The sequence below is a fragment of the Eublepharis macularius genome, chromosome 12 (assembly GCF_028583425.1).
Source record: "Eublepharis macularius isolate TG4126 chromosome 12, MPM_Emac_v1.0, whole genome shotgun sequence".
NCBI classification, from domain to species: Eukaryota; Metazoa; Chordata; class Lepidosauria; order Squamata; family Eublepharidae; genus Eublepharis; species Eublepharis macularius.
The window spans coordinates 36,133,494-36,156,148 of record NC_072801.1 but is presented as its reverse complement, the minus strand read 5'-3'; the positions used below and the strand labels follow the sequence as shown (position 1 = coordinate 36,156,148).

Genomic DNA, 22,655 nt, shown 5'->3' with positions numbered 1-22,655 from the left:
GAATGTATTGTACTGTATTTTTAGGAAGTTTAAACAACCTGACAAACAGCCATGAACAGGCTAAAGAATAAACTGTCAGTTGAAAAAGTGGTTCCCTGACGACGACTGGTGAACAGCATGTGAGCTGAACCAGCAGACGTGTCAGCATCCCTAAGAATAAAACAAACTGGCATAGGAAAAGTGAATTCTTGTTCAATCAAGAGGGAGCTTTGAGCAAGCCGTTGTCTCTTAGCCAAGCTTGCTATATAGTAGGGTTGTAAGATAAGATGTGCCCTCCAAGTGCTTTGGAAGAAGGGCATAAACCTCCCTCATGTGAAAATGCTGATAATAAAATGAAAAGAAACCCTATAAGGCAGGCTGGAATATCAGCCTCTTATTTATTTTATAAAAATATGCTCCTGCATTTTAAAATATGCTTCTGCAGGTCAAAAGACTCACAGTCTACTATTCCACTGGGAAAGTGTCAGCAAGTGAGTCCAGAACTTAAAAGGAATCTGCAGCATTTGCACTCGTCGTCTTGCCTATAAAAAGACACTTTGTCCCCCCCTGGGTATTGGGGCAAGCAGGTTGAGCAGCAAAGCTGTTGCTATTTTGCCTGTCGAATGCTCTGGGCAAATCATCTGTAAAAGTCTTTCAGTGGTTGAGCTTCAAAACCTCCTCGGCCCAGGTGCCCCCCAACAGCCTGTGCAATCAGAGGACGTTGGTGTCGCTGACTCTGGCTTTACACTGATGACAAAGGACAATTGTTGAGTGGGGAGGGTGGGGCTGCTTTTTTGGAGTGCCTTCCTTTTATAGTAAACACCAGTTGCTGTTGCCCACCCCTCTGATGAGAGAGAGAGACCCACAGCTGAGTATATAAACCCTCGAAGCCTGCCTTGACTTTTGTTCCTCTGGCTTGCTGCCTTCCTGCTGCTATCCCGCCCAGCTCCTTCACATCCCATCATCATGGCTCCTAAAAAACCAGATCCCAAGAAGGAGGCTGCCAAGCCTGCCGCTGCACCTGCCCCTGCTCCGGAACCACCAAAAGAACCAGCCTTCGATCCCAAGAGTGTGACCGTAAGTAAGAGAACTGGAGTTACCTGTTCATTCTCTTTCTGAGTGGCTGGTGGGTGCAGAAGTGACCACATCATCCCCCCCCCCGCAACAGACTCTTCCGACTGCCTAGGACAAAGTGCTGCTACTCAGCATCATTTCCCCAGACTTGCCCATCCTAAGTGGCGGAAGGATGATTTCCCATTTTAAGAGGAATCTGTCAGTCAACCGCTTGGAAAGCTGGTTTGCTAAGGGTCCAACTTTTTCTCACCTAAAGAGCTAAAAATAACATTATTTAGCAATTGATACAAGCTTTGCAAAAACTCAGCCCATTTTGGTGAGTCTTTTAAATTAATTTAAATATCCCTAGCAATGCTGTGTTGCTGGTTTGAAGCTGGTCTCCTCTTAGGCTTTTAACTCCTCTGCATTCAAGTAATTGCTAAACCGGAGCAGCTAGATAAAAGCAAGAAACTCTTTGCAAGACCTTTGCTCTATTAACCAGCAAGCTAATCAAGAGCTTACCTGCAAGCTGTTAAGAGTGGAATTTACAGGTAGAACAGAATAATAAGGACTTGAATTCACTGTCCAACTTGGGGGGGAAAGACATTGTTAAGCCTCATAATTCTTTTCTCCTATTTATAGAATATGATCTAGATGAATGGAAATATTCAAGCATCTTCCCTGGCTTCATGGGGTGGGACAGCCTGTAGTTTCAACAAATTCTGAAGACAGCTTTAGGAATTATTTCTTTTCTGCACATAACTAAATTCCATGTAGGAATACATACATCAATATGTGTGTCAGCTGTAGTTTTTATTCTGTGAATACCCCAATCTGGGCAATGTCTCTTCATATCTCACATATTATGGTAAACTAGCATTTTTATGGGCAGTACGATAAGATTCTGCACTATAGACAAAAAAGAAAAATCCCCCTACAAGAACTCCAAAAATTCCACAAATTCTTCCCAGCAGTTTCTGCTATTTGCCCTATTGGCAGAGTATTGATTTGTACCAATACTGTGTGTGCTAGATGCCGTACAAACAATTGAAAACCCCTGCCAAGAAAGCTTACAAAGTTTCCCTAGAATGACAAGGTTAGATCAGAAGAAGACCTGAGTATCAAAGGAAAAGTCAGAGGTGGAATAGAGGGCCAGGTGAAATGAAGGACTTTTTTTTCCTTAAAAAATTATTTTATTATTGCAAAGCAGAAAAAAATGCAAAGCACAGAAAGAAAAAAAAGACAGCGCTGGCTACAAAAACAATATTAGTAAATCTGTACATATAAAAGATTTCCATATATCTAAAAAATAGGTCCATATGCAATTGCCTTTCATATGTGATACATTCCAATGCTGGTAAGTTTATAAGGTCCTCAATCCAGTGATTTACAGGAAGTGGGCTTTAGTCTTTCCCATGCTGAAGTATAAGTCTTTTAGCAACTGTAAGGGCACGGAGGGTCCATTTCCATTGACCATCTGTTAGATTCCAAGAGACAGGCAAGTAGTTTAACAGCGCATTAACATCCTGAAAAATAAATGAGTTTTCTAACACATAATCAATAACTTCCTCCCAAAAGAGCCAAATGACTAAATATGTCCAAAGCACATGCTTAAGAGATGCATCGTGTGAATTACAGCACCAACCGTAGTAGTAGCAACAGACATATGGCTTAAAGCCTTGTCCCTAAAGCAATGGGAATGTAGGAGAGACAACTTGGTCCAGAGGGGTCTGAGTTCAAGGGCAGAGAAGGAGAGGCCGCTGTGGGGCGTAGGGAATCACAAAGCAGATGGCAGGGAAAGGAGATAAGGAAAAGGGTTCCCAAACCCCAAGGTAATCTGTAGGTCACACAGATGAGAGATGAAAGGCGAGGCTGAGGGGTAGGGCTGCCAAACTCCAGGTGGTGGCTAGAGTTCTACTGGAACTACAGCTGATTTCCAGACTACACAGATTAGTTCCCCTGTAGGTGAAGGCAGCTTCAGGGGTGGAATGAGCTCTCTCCCCTCTTAAATCCCTGCCCTCCCCAGGCTCCATCTCCAAATCTCCAGGAATTTTCCATCTCCAAGTTCACAACCCTACTTAGAGGGAGATATTAAACTGAAGGCAGAAGCCAACAGGCCCATTTCATTTCTATATATCATCTTTCTAAATGGAAGTGGTTCAACATTTCTTTTGTGTGTTTTTACATATAAATATGTAAATATTATACGCCTGTATATTTTTACATAATGTATATGATATTCACATCATTTGATATGTATATTTCACGTCTAATGTATAATACTGTGTTAAATGCATAACTGAAAAATGTTTAAATTGTATTGTAAAAACCAAAGCTGGGGAAACCGAAAATGGCACAAGTTGTAAAGACCCCTCGGCTCGTTTTGTACCAGGCAAAATTGAAGAAAAATTGAAACAGGGATGTTTGAATCAGCACATTTGCAAAATCTGACAACATTCCTACTAAAACAGGACTCTGTCATTCATTTTAGTATGTTTCAGATCAGGGGCAGGGCGGGAGCAGGGAGTAAGAATTTGAAACTTGGAAATAAGTGACAAGGAGCCCATGCAAAACAGTTACAAGAAATGGATAATACACGGGATTGATAGCAAAGGAACAGGCTGAGGTCAAGAATGGAAACCTACAAAAGGAGGTTGCAGAAGTCTAGATGTTAGGAGAAGAAAGGGCCAAAGCATGAACAACAGACCCAGAGAAGCTAAATTGGATGCAGCCCTGAGAGTTAATGGGAGCTAGGAGAAAGCCAAGCCAAACCCCAGAAACTCTGCCAACACTGCAGGAGCTGCTTGGCTCAGATCCTTCGATGGACAACAGTCAGTGTCAGCTCTCCAGTTGTCACCTCCTTCACCAGAAGTAACAGATGAGCCAGGCGCTGCTGGCTGGGCCTAAGCTGGGCAGCCCCTGTGGTGCTAGCTCAGAACAGTCCAGGAGCTGGTCAGCTTAGCCCGCTCTGGGGCCATATAAATCCGCTCCTGGATATGGGAGCAGATACAGAACACACCTATTTTAATGTAAGAATTGGCTCTAAGTCTCCACTTGCCATGTGAAGTGGGGGGGAGCAATGGAAGATGGCGGCGGAGCTGTAGCGTTCCTCGGTGGCTCTCCTATGTTCTTTCAAACTCTGCTTTTTATCAAAGCAGCAGAGATTGTTTTGGGATCTTTCTTCTTCTTCCCCTCTGGAGCCGACAGGAGTTTTATCTAATACCACGAATGATAACAGGAACTCCCTTTCCCCCCACTGCTACTCCCCTCAGCTGCTAAAGACAGAGCCGGCTGTAAACACTGCTAATCACCTTCCTTCCCTGCAAAGGACAAACAGCCACGTAAAGTGGAATGCAGCCTGGGCACCACATCTAATGCTTGTCAAAACTATACATAATTACATCTCACCCTGCATTTCATGTTAATTTCACCCTGCTGTTTATGAGGCTCCTCTACATCTGTCTGATGAAGTGGGTTCTGGGTCGTGAAAGCCTATGTTAAACTTTAAAAAACTCATTAGTCTTTAATTAAGGTGCCACAAGACGCCTATTGATGTTTGTCAGAAGTGGCCCTGTATTACTCAGAAAGGAAAGGAGGGAATGTGGCAAGTGAAAAAAGTAAGAAGTTCTGGGAAGGAGAAGAAAAGGAAACCAGGTAAAGAATAGTATTTTGAGTGTTTGAATTGCTTTTCTAAGTATTTCTTATACCTATAAGTAGGTAAAGGTAGTCCCCTGTGCAAGCACCGAGTCATTACTGACCCATGGGGGGACGTCGCATCACGACGTTTTCTTGGCAGACTTTTGTTATGGGGTGGTTTGCCATTGCCTTCCCCAATCATCTACACTTTACCCCCAGGAAACGGGGTGCTCATTTTACCGACCTCAGAAGGATGGAAGGCTGAGTCAACCTTGAGCTGGCTACCTGAACCCGGCTTCCACCAGGATCAAACTCAGGTTGCATGAGCAGAGCTTGGGCTGCAATACTGCCGCTTACCACTCTGCTCCACGGGGCACACTATACCTATAAGTGCCATACCTATAAGTAGGGCACTATTATTATTTTTAATATATTTTATTATAATTTTTATATATTTACAATACAAACACATTCTACTATAATTGTAGGCCACTATTATTATTGTTGCCATTTTGCAGCTGGGGACACTGAGACAGCAAGAGAAAGGAGCTTTTCTAAGGACACTGGCTGAGTTCTGATCTGAGATTGTGGCTCATGTTCTTAGCTGTTAATTCAATGTCAGCCCTTAGTCTCGGGCAGGAAAGAGATGCAGGGACAAGGGGCTATGAGGGGCAAGGAACACTGTGAAGAAGTAGAACACGGAGATGGGCTTGACAAAAATATTAGAACTGGAAGGATGGAGAGTAGTTATCCAAACGTATCCAGCTACCTGTTTCCAGAAGCAGCGAGCCAAATGCCTCTGAGAAGCTCACAATAAAGGCATGAAGGGGTTACCATATCTGTTTGTCGACAGCAGCTGGTATCGAGAAGTATACTGCCTCTGAAAATGGAGGATCAATTTAACTGCTGTAGATTTATTCCCCCTGAATTTGTCTAATAATTACATACACATTACCCTGAACTTCCTGCTATCATTTGTCTGGCACTCCCAGCCCCTTCCCAGCACATTCAAGAGATCCTTTGTCTCTCTAGTACCCAAGCAGGGAGGGTAATTTTTTCCATGAGTTTGCTTTGATAGTGCTGCATTCTTTCAAGACAGCCTGTTGTAGTCAGCAAGGTTTATTAATAGTATGGAAATGGTTTGTCTCAGTCACTCTCAGACTCTTTGAGGTGACTAACTTTCGACATCTGCTTGGATGGTGACTCCACACTATTTTCTCCCCAACATAAAATCCAAGAACCACACATCCGTTAAAACTAAAGCAGCTTACAATATGTTTTTTTATTTAGCATTTATATATTTACTAGCAACACAGCCTGTTGTAAAAATAAATACAACGAGCTCTAGCGGTGGGGCCAAGGCCCCGCTGCCCCCATGGAGGCAGCGGGAAGGCCACACAGGAGGGGCTCCCCTACACTGCAGTTCCCCACCAGCTTTGCAGGCAGGCCTCTGAGGGCCACGGAGCCAATGGAGAGGCTGTGCAGGAGGGCTCCCTCACGCTTCACCTCCCTGCCGTCTCCACAGGCAGGCCTCTGAGAATCCACGGAACCAGCGGGGAGGTGCAGTGTGGCTCCACAGCCACCGCCAAGGTAGCGGGAAGACCATGCGGGGGGAGCTTCCCCCGTTCTTCGCCTCCTAATCGGCTCCACAGCCCCTCAGAGGCCTGTCGCCACTTCACTTTTTATCTTGGCGCAGGTGCACCGCAGGGCCCTCAATGTGCCTGCACTAGGATAAAAAGTGAGTCATCGGGATCATAGTTCTACTTTTATGTTTAAGGATACCATTAATGAGTAACAGTCTGTATTTCATGGCCATTTTAAATCTTACGTAGGCAAACTCAGATTTGCTATTGAGCCTTCTAGAAGGTCAAATCATTCATGATATCTACCACAAGGGGTTCCCCAACTTTGACAGTTGTCACATCAGGAAACTAATGTCCCCAAGCACTCCGGGGCCCAATTTGGTATAGGAAAATGGGGGGGGGGGTGGCTGAAGCCCCTCCTCTCCGTGTGCTGTGCTCCTGAGTAAAACTGAGCCCCAAAGCACTTGGGAACATTAGTTCTCCAGTTGAACATCTCACTATAAATCGGGTCAGGGAACTCAACGTGTGGCACATGTCGTATAGTCCAGCCCAGAGTCTTCTCTCCCAGCTGACCCTGTTCCTCTTCCTCCCAGCCACCTGAGAGAGTATCAGAACTCACTTTTTGGGTTTCAACCCAAAATTTAAGAATCATTTTTTGTAGACTTGCCAGCTCCGGATTGGGAAATTCCTAGAGAATAGGAGGTGGAGCCTGAAAAATAGAGGGTCCCCAGCAGGGTATATGCCATATGGCCCACCATCCAAAATTGCCATTTTCTCCACGAGAACTGATTTCTGTAGTTTGGAGATCTGCTGTAATTCCAGGAGAGCTCAAGGCCCCATCTGGAGATTGGCAACTACTCAACACATTGCTTTTGGGAGGTGGCCTTGACATAACAAAAGCCTTTTCCAAAAGAGAGGCAGTCCAGTGGCCTCCTCATTCTCAAGCCGAGCTCACCACATCAGGACTATGCTCTTGTAAAGGGGTAGGTGCTCACTTATGTTTTATGAAGATTGTCCTGAGTCCCATCATGGCTCGGCTGATGCACAGAACGACCCTCTTTGTAAGTCCCATTCACCAGTTACAGTGAACACAATTGCATCCTGCCTGTGTTTGTCAGAAACAACAACATGCAGTCACTTTACAAATGAAACTGGGACCAGTACCTGGATTTGGGTTTGTATCACACATTCAGCTGTATGTGCATTGACTGTAAAATGAGAACTATTCAACGCACAAAGAACAATCAAGTGCACACTGTACAGGGATTGTATGTGTGTTCAGTGTAACTTGTGGCTACTATCCACAGCAAACAGATATTCTGTAGCCTTAATGTACTTAGGGCATCTTTGTCAGAATGCAGCTAGATTAATGGCCACATCAGTTTGGTTCATTGTCTAAAAGCCTCAATATCAGGCAGGTCTTTATCTCTCTGGCTTGATTGTTGTTTGTGACAGAATCAGGATGGCAGTGCTATATTCCAATCCTGCCCCCTTTCTGTGGGTTCTCATGTTTGGTGCTGCAAATACCCCAAAAACGTATTTCCCTATGAGTGGCGGAGGTGAACTGAAGGTTCACAGCCCTGGGCATGCTACTGCTGTGGGAGATGGGCTGGAACAGGAGCACAGTCCTAACATGGTGGCAATGACAGAGCAGAATTCCTGCTTGACTCTCCTCAAGCTTAATGTGTAAGCACTGCTGTGGGTTCAAATCCCCACTTTGCCATGGAAGCTTAATGCGTGACCAGTCCCATAACCTACCTCACAGAGCTGTTGTGAGGATAAAATGGAGGAGAGGAGAATGTTATCATTTACTTTCAGTCCCCATTGTGGTGAAGGTGGGGAAATAAATAAACAAACAAACTCTTATAGAACCATTGAGTTTTGCATGCAGCAGCAAAATCGACTTGGAGGCACTTTGGAGAGGCATTCAACATGGCCAGCTAGTTACCATTTCCCTCTGCTACAGACTGTATTTCAGCATCAGTTGGGGTTGCCAACTCTATGCTGGGAAATTCTAGTGATTTGGGGACGGAGTGAGGGGAAGGCATGGTTTGGGAAGGGGAAGGATATCAGCAGGATATAATGCTAAATTGTCCACCCTCCAAAATAGCCGTTTTCTCCAGGGGAACTGATCACTGTAGTCTGGAAGTCAGCTGTAATTCCAGAAGATCTCCAGTGCCCCCCTCCAACCTGGAGGTTGGCAACCCTAGCTTCTGTGAAGTTACAATGCATAAACTAGAATCCACATGAGAATAATTAATCCCATTAGCCCATGATGGCAGAGTAGGGATGAAGCTGTGGGGAAATGTTCCAGTGACTAAGTATAAAAAACCTTAAGGTTAAGGTTGCAGGACATTTGAGGGCATTGGCACCTTTCTGCTCCTAGATGAACATTTGCACTATAGAACCTGGTTTATTCATTGCTATTAGCACTGCAAATGTACATGTTATTTTACATAAACCCCCAAAAGGGCATCTACCTTACAAGAGTTTACAATTCAACAGCCCAAGATACAAGTTATTTTGGAGAGTGAAACCCTCAAAGTGCCCTTTAAATTTATAGGAGGCCTCATTTTGAATCAATGAGGTAATGCCCCTCCCCAATTCTGAGTTTACAGATAAGGATTGACTGAGTGAGGAATAGCTAAAAACAACTTTAATGTGAACAGCAACAGAAGAGTTACTTCTTTCATCTCCTTGAAGGAAGAACAGGATGAAAACCAGTGGATGGATGGCCAGCACTGAAAGACACTGTGACAGGTTGTTAAAAGTAACAACTGGTAACAGAAATATATTCAGTAGTATTTTCATAGCTTCTTAACATCCTGAGATCTGTATCCTAGTATACAGCTCATTCTTGCCAACGGTACAGGGCAGGCTGAAGAAGTTCAGGAACAGTAAAGAATTAACTTCTGTCCATTTCCCCCCTCTACAGATTGAATTCTCTTCTGACCAGATTGAAGGTAGGTAATGATTAATTTTTTCCCACATTTTCATTGAATGGTATCTATACCTGCATTACTTACCTCCACTACCCTAAAAAGAACTCATCTCCTGATTAATTATAACATGGTGGTATTTCTTAGAAAATAAAATAAATTAATAGGTTAACAAGAAATCAGAAACATACAAGATGATTGATGACTCTTGCCAGGGCATTTCCTCATCCACACAGCTCTTCACCATTAGTAATGATAGCAACCCACTACCTCTGTCATATCATTATATCCAACTCTGAATGGGCCAGAGGGTATTGATCAAAACCCCACACCAACATGACTACCCACCTAAAACAGAGAGCCAGTTTGGTGTAGTGGTTAAGATTGGCAGGACTCTAATTTAGAGAACTGGGTTTGATTCTCCACCCCTCCACTTGAAGCCAGCTGTGTAACCTTGGGTGAGTCACAACTCTCTCAGAGCTCTCTCATCCCCACCCACCTCACAGGGTGATTGTTGTGGGGATGATAATAGCATACTTTGTAAACCACTCTTAGTGGGCATTAAGTTGTCCTGAAGGGGGGTATATAAATTGAATTTTATTGTTGTTGATGATGATCATGAGGCCTGGAACAGACAGGGGTAAAGCATGTACCAAATGCTTTTAAAATGCATTTGGGGTTAAAAAATGCTAGAAGCAATGTCGGCTTCTTTAAGAAAGGTGTGCCTCCAAGATCTCACAAGAGTACAGTGTGAGATGCGACTGCCATTTTGGGAGTTGCTAGGCAACCCACAACCAACATTACCAAGGATTCCAATCTTCAGTTAGTGTAAGCATTGAGGAGGGAGGAGACAAACACACAAAAAAGAAAAGCTAGTAAGCAGGGAAAGTAAAGCTGGAAGAGGAAGGAATAGAGAAGGGGGAAAGGAAAAACTGAAGATGGGGAGGAAAAGGTAATGGCTGAGGGAGAGTGGAGGAGAATCACAAAATTGTATGTAAGTAGATGGAGTGAGAGTGAGGGAAAAGGGAAAGCAAGAGGGAAAGGGGGGAGGGAATGAGGAGTTGAGATGTCCCTATGGGTCCCCGCAGGTCCTTTACTTGCCATGATTAGCAACATCTTAAAACTGTAGTCTGGTCTCCAGGTTTTGAAAAGGATTCTCACTTCAAAGTCTAGGCGCTTTAGCTGTTAGGCCAAGGATCTGCTGGGCAGGAAGGCATTTTAATAATTCAACTCAGGCCCAAAAACTATTTCAGAGTTTTGTGCACCTAAAACTTTAAGTGCAGCCGCTCATACAGTCCTTGGGGACAGGAAGAGTCATTGTGATGCAATGTGTGACCTCCTTCACATGCAGAAGATAGCAAAATAGCACTGCCTTAGGGAAGAACAAATGTAGCTCGGTTGAGCAGCTGGTCTGATAGTACTGAAATGATGGGTACATGAATCCCGAGAAAACTAGTCAATACAGTTGGTATGAAAATGCCAAATAACAAAACAACCCCACCAACCCTCCTTCCCAAGGATTTCCACCGGACTTCAGTCAATGCCTCTTGGTCCTCAAGGTCTCCAGCACTGGATGCCAGTGCTGAGCCCTTTGCCTCCCTTAACAGTGGAGATGCCTCTGTGAAAGATCTGATACTGGAAATCAAGAGAAAAGTGGACCAAACTACAGTAGCAGTGAATTCCTTTGATGGTAAGATCTCGGCTTTGAACACACGTATGGACAGCCTGGAAGGACTGATTCATAGCCTGGTCCGGTCAGCTTCAGGGACTAAGATGACCACTAGAAAGGAAAAGGCAAAAGGCAGAGAATGCTGGCAAGCTGTTGAACACCTGGCTGGTGAGAACAAACGCCTCTGTGGCCAGAAGACTGATAAAGAAATAGAGCTGTGTGCCCTAAGGATTTGTGGCTTGCCCGAGAAAGAAGAGGGCCAAGACTTGGTAGCCTTCTTGGAGAAGTGGTTGCCTGGCGTCCTCAAGCTAGACCCTGGAGAAGGCCCAATTACAGTGGAAAGAGCTTACAGGGTTGCTGGCAAAGGGCAGAAGGCAAGCAAAGACCTCTGTAGGACTGTTGTGGCTTGCTTCTTAGAATTAAAGGATAAACTGAAAATTTTGCAGCAGGTTGAGAAACTGAAAACCATCACATATAAAAACAAGCCAATTCTGATCTTTCCAGACAGGCCCTCCCTCAAAGGTAAAAGAAAGGTATTGCGTTGAAACTTGTATAGGAATTATGACTGGGAAGAAAAGTCAGGGGTGGGGAGGTATTTCAGCCAATGGATCAGGACTTTCCAATGGGTCTCAGAGCCCTACCTGCTGGTTTGCAAGTCCCTATACAACTGTCCTTTCTAATGGTTTTGGGAAGGACCGGTTGCTAGTGTGAATGTATAGACAGCAAGAGTGCCTTACCTCCTGCCTCTTTCAGCATGTACACTGAGGGCTAAACTACAAGTTCCATTTTTTAGCAAGTCAGGTGGGGGTTTCCCGAACTCAACTTGTCATCCCTGCCAGCACACATCAGCAGTGAAGAAAGGCATTTTTGAAGTCCACAGGCGCCTAAGACTGCTTGGAACTGAGCCTCTTCTGCCCTCAGGCTGCAGTTCCAAGCAGAACTGGGAGTCTGTGCACTTCAGAATTGCCTTTCCTTGCAGCTGCTGTATGACTTCAGGGAAACTGAATCAGGTTCAGGGACCCCAACTCTCTTTGCCAGAAAACAAACAAACCTGCCATTTAGCCCTGAGAGGAGCTGGAAAATGAAGTGATGTCACTCAGGATTTCTTTAGCACAGGCAAGAGATGGTTCCTCCTCTTTGTGCCATATGACTGACACTATCTGACCCAGTGTGGTGTAGTGGCTACAGTGATGGAATAGGATCTGGTTGCCCCAGGTTCAGTTCCCTGCTCTGCCATGGAAACTTGCTGGGTGACCTTGTTCCAGTCATGTATTCTTCTCCTAACCTACCTCACAGGGTTGTTGTGAGGGAAAAAATGGAGGAGAAGAGAATGATGTAAGCTGCTTTGGGTCCCCATGGGGAGAAAGGCAGTATATAAATAAAGTAAAATAAATAAATGTGACTTCAAGTCACATGCTTGTTGCTCAATGGGTCCCGTACTACCAGCAGAAGGCTGAAGGTAAGTCTTGGTGTAGCAATGCTGAAGGCCATGTTTTAGATGCATTTGAAAAAACAGCAAACAAAGCTACAAAAACTGTTAACTAGAGCAAGAAGTTCCCATATCAGGAGAAATGGTACCTTTCTAAAGCTTTTTTGCCTCTCTGTAAAAAAGTTTGTCACCAGACTTCATATTTGGTCATATATATGCATCATTATCAATGAAGAGGGGCATCTTATCTATTTTTGTAGATTTCCGCCACCTTTTTGTTTATCCACAATAAGATGTGCCTTTGCAATTTCCAGGCTATATTACTTTAATGTGACATAACACAGGCTGCCTTTGAAAATTTCAGCTGCTCAAAAATTCAGCAGCTAAACTGCAAGCCAGGGTGTGCCACATAAAACAAAGCTCATCAATGCTCAGAGAACTTCTCTGGCTGCCAGTCTGTTCAAGTGGCTGTACCAGTGCGTTTTTTGATCATTAGAGCCCCAAACTAGCAGGAACCAGGCTGAAGGGCTGCCTTCTCCCATACAAATCATCTGGCAATAAAGATCATGAATAGAAGTCCTCCCAGGTTCCCCTTCGTCTTTTGTCATTGTGACCCATTTGTGGATATTTCACGTGGCCTTATCTTTTAGGGGCTTTAATTGGTGTTTTCGTTGTTTATAATATGGTTTTATCAGAATCGTAAGCAGACTCCCTAGTCTATTAAACAAAAAGTCAGTGTTTGGGTTTTAAAACTTAGATATATTAGTAGAACATTTAAAACATGCCACTATAGAGAAATAATCTGAAATTTCATCTCATCTCCATATGAATATTTATTCACACTTGTAGCATCTTTCTATATAAAAGGCAAACCTGATGACACACTTTTTTTCCTGGTGTGCCTGCACAGGAGCACCAGGATAAAAAAATGTGTCGTGGCCAATGTGGCCCGAGAGGGTGCCCACTGCGGCAGGACAGCCAGCTGGGCCAGCCTGCCCCTCTGGAGGGAGCTGCGGTGGTGGGATGGCCAGGCGAGCCCACCCACCCCTCCGGAGGATGCCGCAGTGTCAGGATGGCCAGGTGAACCCGCTCACCCCTCCAGAGCGAACCGTGGTGGCCGGATGGCCAGGCGAGCCCCTCTGGGGAGCACCACTGCCACAGGATGGCCAGGCGAGCCCACCCGCCCCTCCGGAGGGAGCCATGGCAGCCGAAAGCCCAGCGTTCCTGGGTTTTCTAGGGCCCATTTTTTTTTAAAAAAATGGACTGTGTTGCTAGTGTTTTAATAAAGTGAATCCTTTTCCCAGGCTTGGTTGGAAACTGATGTGCATGCATGTGGAGCTTCTCCCACATAGGCTTCCTTGAGCACTAAAGTGTTGGGGTAGCTCTGCGTAAATACATGTGAACAGTGATGCATCCATACAAAATGCACAACATGCCCATATTATAAAACTGAATAGGCCTCAGTGGTTGAGAGTGTCAAACAGTGACTGGGAAGACCCAATCTTTGCTCAGCCAAATATTTCACTGGGCATCCTTGGGCCAGTCACTGTTTCTCCGATCAACCTGCTTCATAGGGTTGTTGTGAGGACAGTATGCAGGAGGGGAGAAGCATGTCCATTGCCCTGAGCTCATTGGTGGGATGGCAGGATAAAAATGCAACAGATAGCTAAAGATTTTTTTTTTCACTTACAGATGCTGTTACATAAATTGCAAGGTTCTTTTTAATAACAATAGCCTTGACTTGGATAGCCCAGGAGAGCCTGATCTCAGAAGCTAAGCAGGGTCAGCCTTGGTTAGTAATTGGATGGGAGACCGCCAGTGAAGATCAGGGTGAAGATCAGAGCCAGGCAATGGCAAACCATCTCTGTTAGTCTCTTGCTATGAAAACTCCGCCAGGGGTCACCATAAGTCAACTATGACTTGAAGGCAGGATTTCATTTTTCTTTAATAACAATAGTAATAATGTAAGCCACATCTTATGTAGTAAATAAGGATGTGCAAAAATTATAAAACCTGCTCTGACATTAAAGGATATGTTTATTGATGTATTTGCATTTCCGTCATAGGCTACTTTAAATCCATCTCTGTTTTTCTGTTCCAAGTTAGCAGCATTCAGTCACGCCCCAGAGGTTGTCAATAAGGTTTGTAGTTTCTTCCTCTTGACATTATGCAAAGAACTAACTCCATGCCTCCTTCTTCTGCACAGAGTTCAAGGAGGCCTTCATGCTTTTTGATAGGACCCCAACTGGAGAGATGAAGATAACATACAGCCAATGCGGGGATGTGATGCGAGCCCTAGGGCAGAATCCAACCAATGCCGAGGTGCTGAGGGTGCTGGGGAAACCAAAGCCAGAAGGCAAGTTGTGTTTAACTCAACAGACTGGGCCCTTTCTGTTTACCAGAGCAGTGACAGTGATTCTGGGGCCTGGGCCTTGGGCAAAAGTCCAAGATGGGCCCCAGAATCACTGCTACCCCCCCCCCAATTACCCCCCTCCTGGGGTCATGCAAGCTCTGGCTCTTGCCCTGTGTGAGATGGGTGGGAGCCTACACCAGAAGCTGGATGCCTGAGCCCCAAAATTAGCAGGTGCAAGTGTCTGTCATTGCAAGTGGGCAGCCCAAGCCTGCTCTTTCCTTCTTTTCCCTGCTGTGTCCAAAGGGCGGAGCTGTGGGTGGTCAGCCTCCCTCCCCCAGCATGGGGGTCCAGGGCGGCTGCCTTTGTTGGCTAAGGCCACAGCTGATGCAGGCATTCCTTCGTACCGCTTAAATCTCACATTTGTGAGCCCACTGAATTCTTTGGGAGCCTATAATGCTTCAGCTAGGCAGGCAAAGGCCTGATCTGTCCCTTCAATGAGAAAACTTAAGGAGCCCCAGGCATAGCCAAATGCACACACACTCACACGTGTGCGCGCGTGCACGCGCGCACACACGTGCGTATTTCTGTATTACAGGAATTGCCCAATGTGATAGGTTAATGATCCCCAATAAGTACATAAGGCACTATAGTGGCTGCTGATTTGTTTCCTGGTGCCCACTTGCTTCCTCCCCAAAGCAAAGAGCCAATCCTGGTTTTCAACCTGTATGTGGAGCAGGAAATTCTATGCTTCAGATGATCCCATGAGGCATTCATCACCTTTGGGTCTGTAGGGAGCAGCCATTAGGAAATAGCTGTTTCCAGTATAGGTGAATGCATGGCTTGTTACTTTCTTACGTTTTGTAATTGCCCAACCCAATGGCAGCCATTTTGTAATTGGACCTGCCTCCCTGGTAGACATTTTGTGGTACTAGTGTTGCCAGCCTTTAGCAGGCAGCATCCAGGAGACTGGGGGATGGCATTGGCAACTCACCAAAATGCTGTGTCTTTTCTGGCTACATAACCAGAAGCTAAGTCAATGTATCACAGGACACTCTAAAAATTTCCCAGACTTTGTGGTAAAAACCATAGCATTTCTAGGAATCCTAGAGCATCTTGTGTTGCTGTGGTATCACTTCCTGGTCACATAGCTAGAGAAGATGTTGCAGGTTTGGCGAATGCTGTTCTGGCTCCTCCAATCACTCCCCCAAGTCAGGGCAAGCAACAGAGGGCAGGGGTGGGAATTCCCCCACCTTCAGCAGGCACTTGACAACTCGACTTGCTACCCTTCCTCAGAATTCCCCAAGTGCCCACAGGCTCAACAAAGCTGGGGGTCCCTGTGATAGCAGGATGTGATCAGACAGTAAGATTATAGTAAGACTGTTGTCCTCTCCTTGTTTTCAGAAATGAACACAAAGATGCTGGATTTTGAGACCTTCCTCCCAATGCTGCAGCACATTGCACGATCCAAGGACCAGGGGACTTTTGAGGACTTCGTGGAAGGGCTGCGTGTCTTTGACAAGGAAAGCAATGGCACTGTCATGGGTGCTGAACTGCGCCATGTGCTTGCTACTCTAGGTAGGAAAAGGAAGCAAACACAGCCATGTATGGGTGCGGGGACGTATGCTACTTTTCCAAGATCACCTTTGCCAGAATTCAGTTCAAAAAGGGAATTAGTTTGGAATAGCAGTTGAACTGGGATCTCAAACTCTGTATAGTTGGACTCCCCTTTTAAGCTTATGTTACCTTTAGAGCCATATAACCCAGCACCAATGTATTCTTATGATGTCTTCCTGTGCTGGCATTAGAAGAAGACAGCAGGATCTTTCCAACCCTGCTTAAAATTACCTAAATGTTGTGGAAGGACCAATATGGATCAGGATCACAGGAAATGCCAGCTAATGCACACACACCACATTGCTCCCTGGGATTTGGACTCTAACAACAGGGCTGCCCTAAGCAGAGTTGCACCTTTCTAAGCCCATTGACATCAATGGACTTAGAAGGATATAACTCTTGTTTAGAATAATACTATGACCACTTAAGATTCTCAATGATTTATGCTGTTTTTGTGCTCTGGTTGGGTTTTAATGCTAGCTTTTGTGGGTTTTTTATTTTGTAAGCCACCTCAAACAGCTTCTTTGCAGAGGCAACTTAAAAATTCTCAAAATAAATAGATCTATATGATATACTTTTCCTAGTTATACCCATCGGTCTGGTCAGCAGACATGGTCCAGTAGTTCTGTGCTCAGAATTTAATTCCCAAGGATGTGGGTGCCTGATTGGGACCAGAGCATGTAATCTTTCTCCAGGACTGTTTTCCTGACCTGAAACAGCCACAGAAAGGTGATATTGCCCCATTAGGGGAATTTATGTAAACTGGTGGCCTATGCAATAAATTTCCCCCAGGGGCAAGTAGCGGCTTCCTTGTTAGGATTTACACGTTAAATTTTATTTTATTAGTTTCCCCCCCACACACACAAGGTCCAGAGAAAAGTGGGGTAAAATAACTAAATAATGTATATGCTGCTGCCTCTCCAGGTGGCTGAAGAATGCCATCAATTTATAAAGACACTTTTTGGATTCTGTAAACCACCTTTAGTGCCACGTAGTGGAGAAAGAAGTTTAAAGCAAGCACTGTCGATTCAAGCTTCTATTCTGCTTCATGTTCTGGGAGAAGTAGTGGGGTTGAGTGTGCTTTCTCATGCCCATTTGAGTGTCTGCTCCGGGTTGGTTGTCCATCCACCGGTCTTAATTTATAACCTGCCTTCATTCCCCAGAAAAAGGTCACACCAAGCTGTAGTCAAGACAGGAGGTGGGAAGTGCCATCAAGTCACAGCCAGCTTATGGCAACCGCATTGTGTTTTCAAGAGATGAATAGAGGCAGTTTGCCATTGCCTGCCTCTGTGTAGCAACCCTGGACTTCCACATATTGACCAGGGCTAACACTGCTTAACTCCTGAGATCTTGGGCTAGTGTGGGCCATCCAGGTCAGGGCAGTGAAGGAAGAGTGGGTATTAATTCCTCTGGTGTTCCAGGATATCATTGGACACAATTACTTTCACCATAATGAGGAAAGGGGGCTCTCTGTCTTCGAAGCTCTCACTTGCTAGAAGGTCCCACCCTTCCAATCTAATTCGTAGTCCCTTCTCCTCCCATACACACTTGGTGCTCCAGCAGTTCCTGCTCAGGAAAAGGCACTCCCTGTCCTTGTTCGAGCCAGCCCTGCTGCACTTACAGTGGACAGCATGACATCCATTCCTGCCTATCAGTCTGCAACACATAGAGATCTGATGGATGCAATTTGCACATAAACACGGAAACAGCTTTACAGGGAACAACAGGCTGCAGCCAGCAATCCCCATATACACCTACCTCGGGCACTATCTGTTTGTTTTTCAAGTCCACATTTTTTACTGAGACTCCAGGCAGATTGCGTAATAGAAGTCAGTACAACCAATAGGATGAGGAGATTACTAATTAGGACTAGGCCTGCAGAAACCTGAAACAGCGTAAGTAGTAAACGTAATGTGTTAAACGATGCAAGAACTGGCATTACAGACGTAGAAATATTATACTTTGAGAGCAAGATATAAAAATACAGCAATAGGTAAATACACAGTCCAGTTCCCTCTATTAAAACGGCATTGCTCAGCCTACCAGTCCATACAAGAACTTCCGCTGCTCCTAGGGAATCTCTGGATCAGGAGGATGCTGATGTGCTGCATGCTGGACAGAGGAAGGTCCATTCAGAGTTTGGAAGAGCAAATCTGGCCAGCCAAAGTGTAATGTATAGCTTTTGTTCCTAGGGGAGAAGATGACAGAAAGTGAAGTCGAGCAGCTAATGGCAGGGCAGGAAGACGCCAATGGCTGTATCAACTATGAAGGTAATAGAAATCTCTTTATCGCCACATATGTTTGCATAGCTCAAGAAAGCTGGTGGTTTATGTCGCAAAATGCAACGGCCCTTTCCTGAACTGCTGTTCAGCATGCTATGATTCATACTCAGACAGTGATAGGTGAAGGTAAAGGAATGCAGGAGGATCCAGAAGTAGTTTGCTGCTCTTTCTCTTGGGACTCCTGATGGAGACAGAGAGGAGAACTCCTGAGTAGCTTGTTCTGTCCTCCTGCACAAAACAGTTGTCTGGTATCCAGCTTTTGCTGTTGGCTGTCATGGTGTGCTGCAGCATGGATTGCATGAGATGATTGTCGAGGCCGCTGGAGGATGAGTGCTCTTCTTGGCTTGCTGTGGATGACATGGTGATCAGCTCTGATTCTGTGATGATTTGTAGCGAACATCCCATTTACATCCTTGCGTTTCTCTCCTCAGCTTTTGTCAAGCACATCATGTCTGGTTAAAGGTGGAATCCTCAAAGTGAGTCTTTTTGCCTTTCCTTGATTTGCTTATTCAGACAGTGGTAGCAGTGTTTGTGTGGCTTGGAAACAATGCATACAATTACCAAAAAAGAGAAGGAAACAAGGCTGCCTGCTGTGCTAGCAATGTAGGTATTGTAGTGCCATTTTTAGGCACTGCTGGTAATACAGCATAATGGAATTCCCAAGTGGAATTTTATTTTGGCTTGGTATATACAGCAGTTTAGGTACTGCTGCCCTATCCAGTGCATGTGCAGCCCCCAACCCATCAGGGCAATAATGCCCCTTTACTGTGCTGTTTCAGTTTAGGAAAATGTCACAAAGGGGGGAAGGCGGAAGCATCATGGTCTTCATCTGAATCAAGCCCCTGCAGCTCTTTGTAATGTAGTTCTCAGAAAGAACTCACAAAGGCAGTATGTCTGCTGGTCCCTGCGAGAGTCACTTGGTAAACAGCAGTAGGCTTGCAATCTCCAAGCATTACAGCTGATCCCCAGGCTAGAGAGAGATCAGTTCCTTGGGAGAAAATGGCAGCTTTGGAGCAGAGACACTATCACATTTTACCCAAGGGAGGTCCCTCTTGGCCCAAACTCTGCTTTCACAAGCCCCCAAACCCCCAGGAATTATCCAATGCAGAGCTGGCAACCCAAGTTCATTAAAGACCAAGCTAATGAAGTTGCGAGCTATATGAATACATCTTATTCTTTTTTTAAAAAGTAAATAGCCAGAGTAGGAGGTAAGGCAGCTGATTTGGATTTAGGTCAAGGATAGAGTAGAGTGGGAGAGAAGTTCACCTTTTTGCCCAGTGCTATTCTCCCAGTGAAAATGGCCTTCCTCCCTAGATCCCACTACTGCACAGGGGATGGTTTGTTTTGTTGTAAATGGGATGGCAACATCCCTTCCTGATAAGAGTTAGGATTGCGGAACAGGTAGATCCACCTACTGCATAGATTGCTCACTTTTTTGAAGCAACAAGATCTTGCTGTATCAATTCATGCTTTGTAAGACTGGCTATTGTAAGGCTCTCTGTGTGGGCTGCCCCTGAAGGCAACTTAGCAGTTTCAGTTAGCAAAGAGAATACTGATGCCTGCCTCCGGCTCTTGCTGGATGTCAGAAGCAAAAGTAATCGGAGCTTCTTTTGTAACAACTGAACTGGCTGCTAATTAATTTTCAGGCCTGACTCAGAGGCTGTCTACACGAGACATCTTACATGGGGACACTCAAGTGTGGGGAGATGCAATGTTAGCCGGGAAGCGTAGTTTTAAAAGACGGAGCCGAAGGCTGTGTCAATTTCACTTCTCAACAGGAGAGTAGGTTTAAAAGACAGGGCCAGTGGAGATCACTCCTCAGAGGGTTTGTTAATTTCATCTTCACCTCTGGGAAGGCTCTGTCAATTTCACCTCCCCTTTGGGAGGTGAAGGTGAAATTAAAAAAAACCTCTGAGGAGCGATCTCTGTCAGGTCTGTCTTTTTAAACTATCCCTGGTAGAGAGGTGGAATTAACAGAGCAAAACTACCCGGCTAACATTGTGTCTCCCTACACTTGAGAGTCTCCATGTAAGATGTCTTGTGTAGACAGAGAAGTCTTTCGCACTCGGTTCTTACAGCGCGTTCAATACCGTTTCGCATCCCATGTTTTTCCGCCTTTTACACTTCCAAACTAGTCATGTGACGCTGCTCCAAGATATGTTAACTTTTCCCCGGGGTATCTGACTACGGATATATCTCGACTTTTTTTTTTGCCTCAGATGCTGACTCGCGTTGTTTTTAATTATAGACCTCAAATGTCAAGCTAACAACTTGCCCATGACTGCACTGCACTAAAATTCTCATCTCCTTTTCTTCCAGGTGCTTGGGGAGGGCAGAGATTCCATCCAGCAAGAATTCCTTATCCGGTGTCCCTTCTTCCACTCTTAAAATCTTCAGGACATGCCTCTGCCAAAGGAATCTGTGTTACTACACTAGAACAACCTCTGTATATAAAAGAATGCATGCTCCGGCATCGATTTTAAATCTTAACTTATTATTTTTGTTTCCTTTTTTGCCATCTGCAACAGTTGATCCAGTCAGATTAAAACACATGTGCATACAGCACACACATACGCACACACTATGGTCTCGCTTTCACTTTTGTACTGTTGACAGATGCTCCTTTTCTTAAAGGCTACCCCAGCTCTTTGGGGATCCCCTCTTCTTCCTGAATATCACCTGAACCATATCAGAGGCCCCCTAGTTCAAAATGTCTACACAACATCTCATTGTTTTTGGAGTTTTAAGTAGTTTTCTCATATTCTCTGTCAATACAAGAGATAGGGGGGAAAGGAGTATGTTCATAATGCCACACTGAAAAATCTACACTTTAGAATCTACATTCCAAAAGGGTTTGTCTCAGTTTATTTAAAAACAATGTTTCTAATCCTCATGGTCATAGGAGGAAAGGGTTTCTGTGATTGTTAAGGGGTAAGAAACCTGAATGGGAGTTTCCATAGTTTATACATACCTCTCTCCTTTGCCTTAATAGATCCAGAATGCATGTTTCTTTTTATTTAAATACTTAGTTTGCAGTCCATCTTTCCTGCTGAGACTCCAGGTGGATTATAGTGTTCCTTCACTGGTCCTTGCAACACAATCAGGCATTTCTCAGACTCAGATCCTGGAGTCATCTTACTCAAAAATATGGACAGGAACAGATAATGTGAGAATCACAGTTCCTAAGCCTGGATGTAGTTTCTCCACCATTATCTCTCCATTTTAAAAGAAAAGCATCCCCTAAAATTACAAACCCAATGATGGCTCTGAATTGAGGGTGCTGTCTTGCACCACAAGTGCTGAGGCCTTCCAGGTAATGGGTTGGATCCAGACTGTAAGTTTTCTGCTCCTGCAAGGCACTTTTAGCAGAGGAATGGAACATTCCTGTTTCCTCACCTCCCCCTGCAGCCCACTGATCTCCTCAAAATGCTGCTCTGGGGAAATAATAATGCCTGCACAATCTACCTCCTTGTGAGAAATTAGTAAGGGTTCACAGCACAGGCACAGTGGAAAAGCCCCATGCTACAGGACTTGGTCAGTTGCAGACTTTTCAGTTGCAGACAAGGGCATAACAGTTCTCCTCTGACCTTCCCCACTGCTTGTGCACAGGCAGACATGGCCTTATGCCACACAGATTGGGGAAGGGCTTCCCAGACACTGTAATGGCTGATTATGTTGATATCAACTATACTCTAGTGGATAACTGATTGGATTGCAAATCAGCACTCTGCTGGTTCAAATCCCACTACTGCCATGAGCTCAGCAGGTGGCTTTGGGTAATCTCCTCCTCTCAGCCTCAGTTCCCCAGCTGTATTTTGGGGAGAATAAAACTGATCTTGTTCACTGCTCAGAGTAGGGCAATAATCTGTCTGGAAGAGCAATATATAAGTGCAGATCTTATTATTTTTGCAAGAAAACAAAAACAAAGGCACAGTATTAAAAGAAAGCAAAGCCAATCTCACTGGACTATCTGGGTCTTGTCTGCCTCAACAGATAGTATTGTCAACCTCCAGGCTGAAATTGCTGCTCCTGGAATTACAACTGCTCTGCAGAAAATGGCTGCTTTAGAAGGTGGACTGTATGGCATTATATTCTTCTGAGCTCCCTCCACAGGTCCA

General features: G+C 44.9%; 1 protein-coding gene across 1 annotated transcript; it reads left to right on the top strand.

The window, feature by feature from the left end:
* The first annotated feature begins 758 nt into the window (after positions 1 to 758).
* LOC129338589 (myosin light chain 4) lies at positions 759 to 21,027 on the top strand. The gene is made up of 7 exons (XM_054992940.1): positions 759 to 1,056; positions 9,187 to 9,214; positions 14,495 to 14,644; positions 16,043 to 16,216; positions 18,448 to 18,525; positions 18,969 to 19,013; positions 20,857 to 21,027. The coding sequence occupies exons 1-6, from the start codon at positions 946 to 948 to the stop codon at positions 18,995 to 18,997; spliced, it is 570 nt and encodes a 189-aa protein (XP_054848915.1). The 5' UTR covers positions 759 to 945; the 3' UTR covers positions 18,998 to 19,013; positions 20,857 to 21,027.
* Positions 21,028 to 22,655: the final 1,628 nt, after the last annotated feature.

Bases quoted from the DNA above. Each gene is read 5' to 3' on its own strand.
- LOC129338589 (XM_054992940.1), top strand. From the start codon at position 946: ATGGCTCCTAAAAAACCAGATCCCAAGAAGGAGGCTGCCAAGCCTGCC. The intron at 1,057-9,186 runs GTAAGTAAGAGA...CCCCCTCTACAG, and splicing joins TCGATCCCAAGAGTGTGACC to ATTGAATTCTCTTCTGACCA. The intron at 14,645-16,042 runs GCAAGTTGTGTT...CCTTGTTTTCAG, and splicing joins GGGGAAACCAAAGCCAGAAG to AAATGAACACAAAGATGCTG.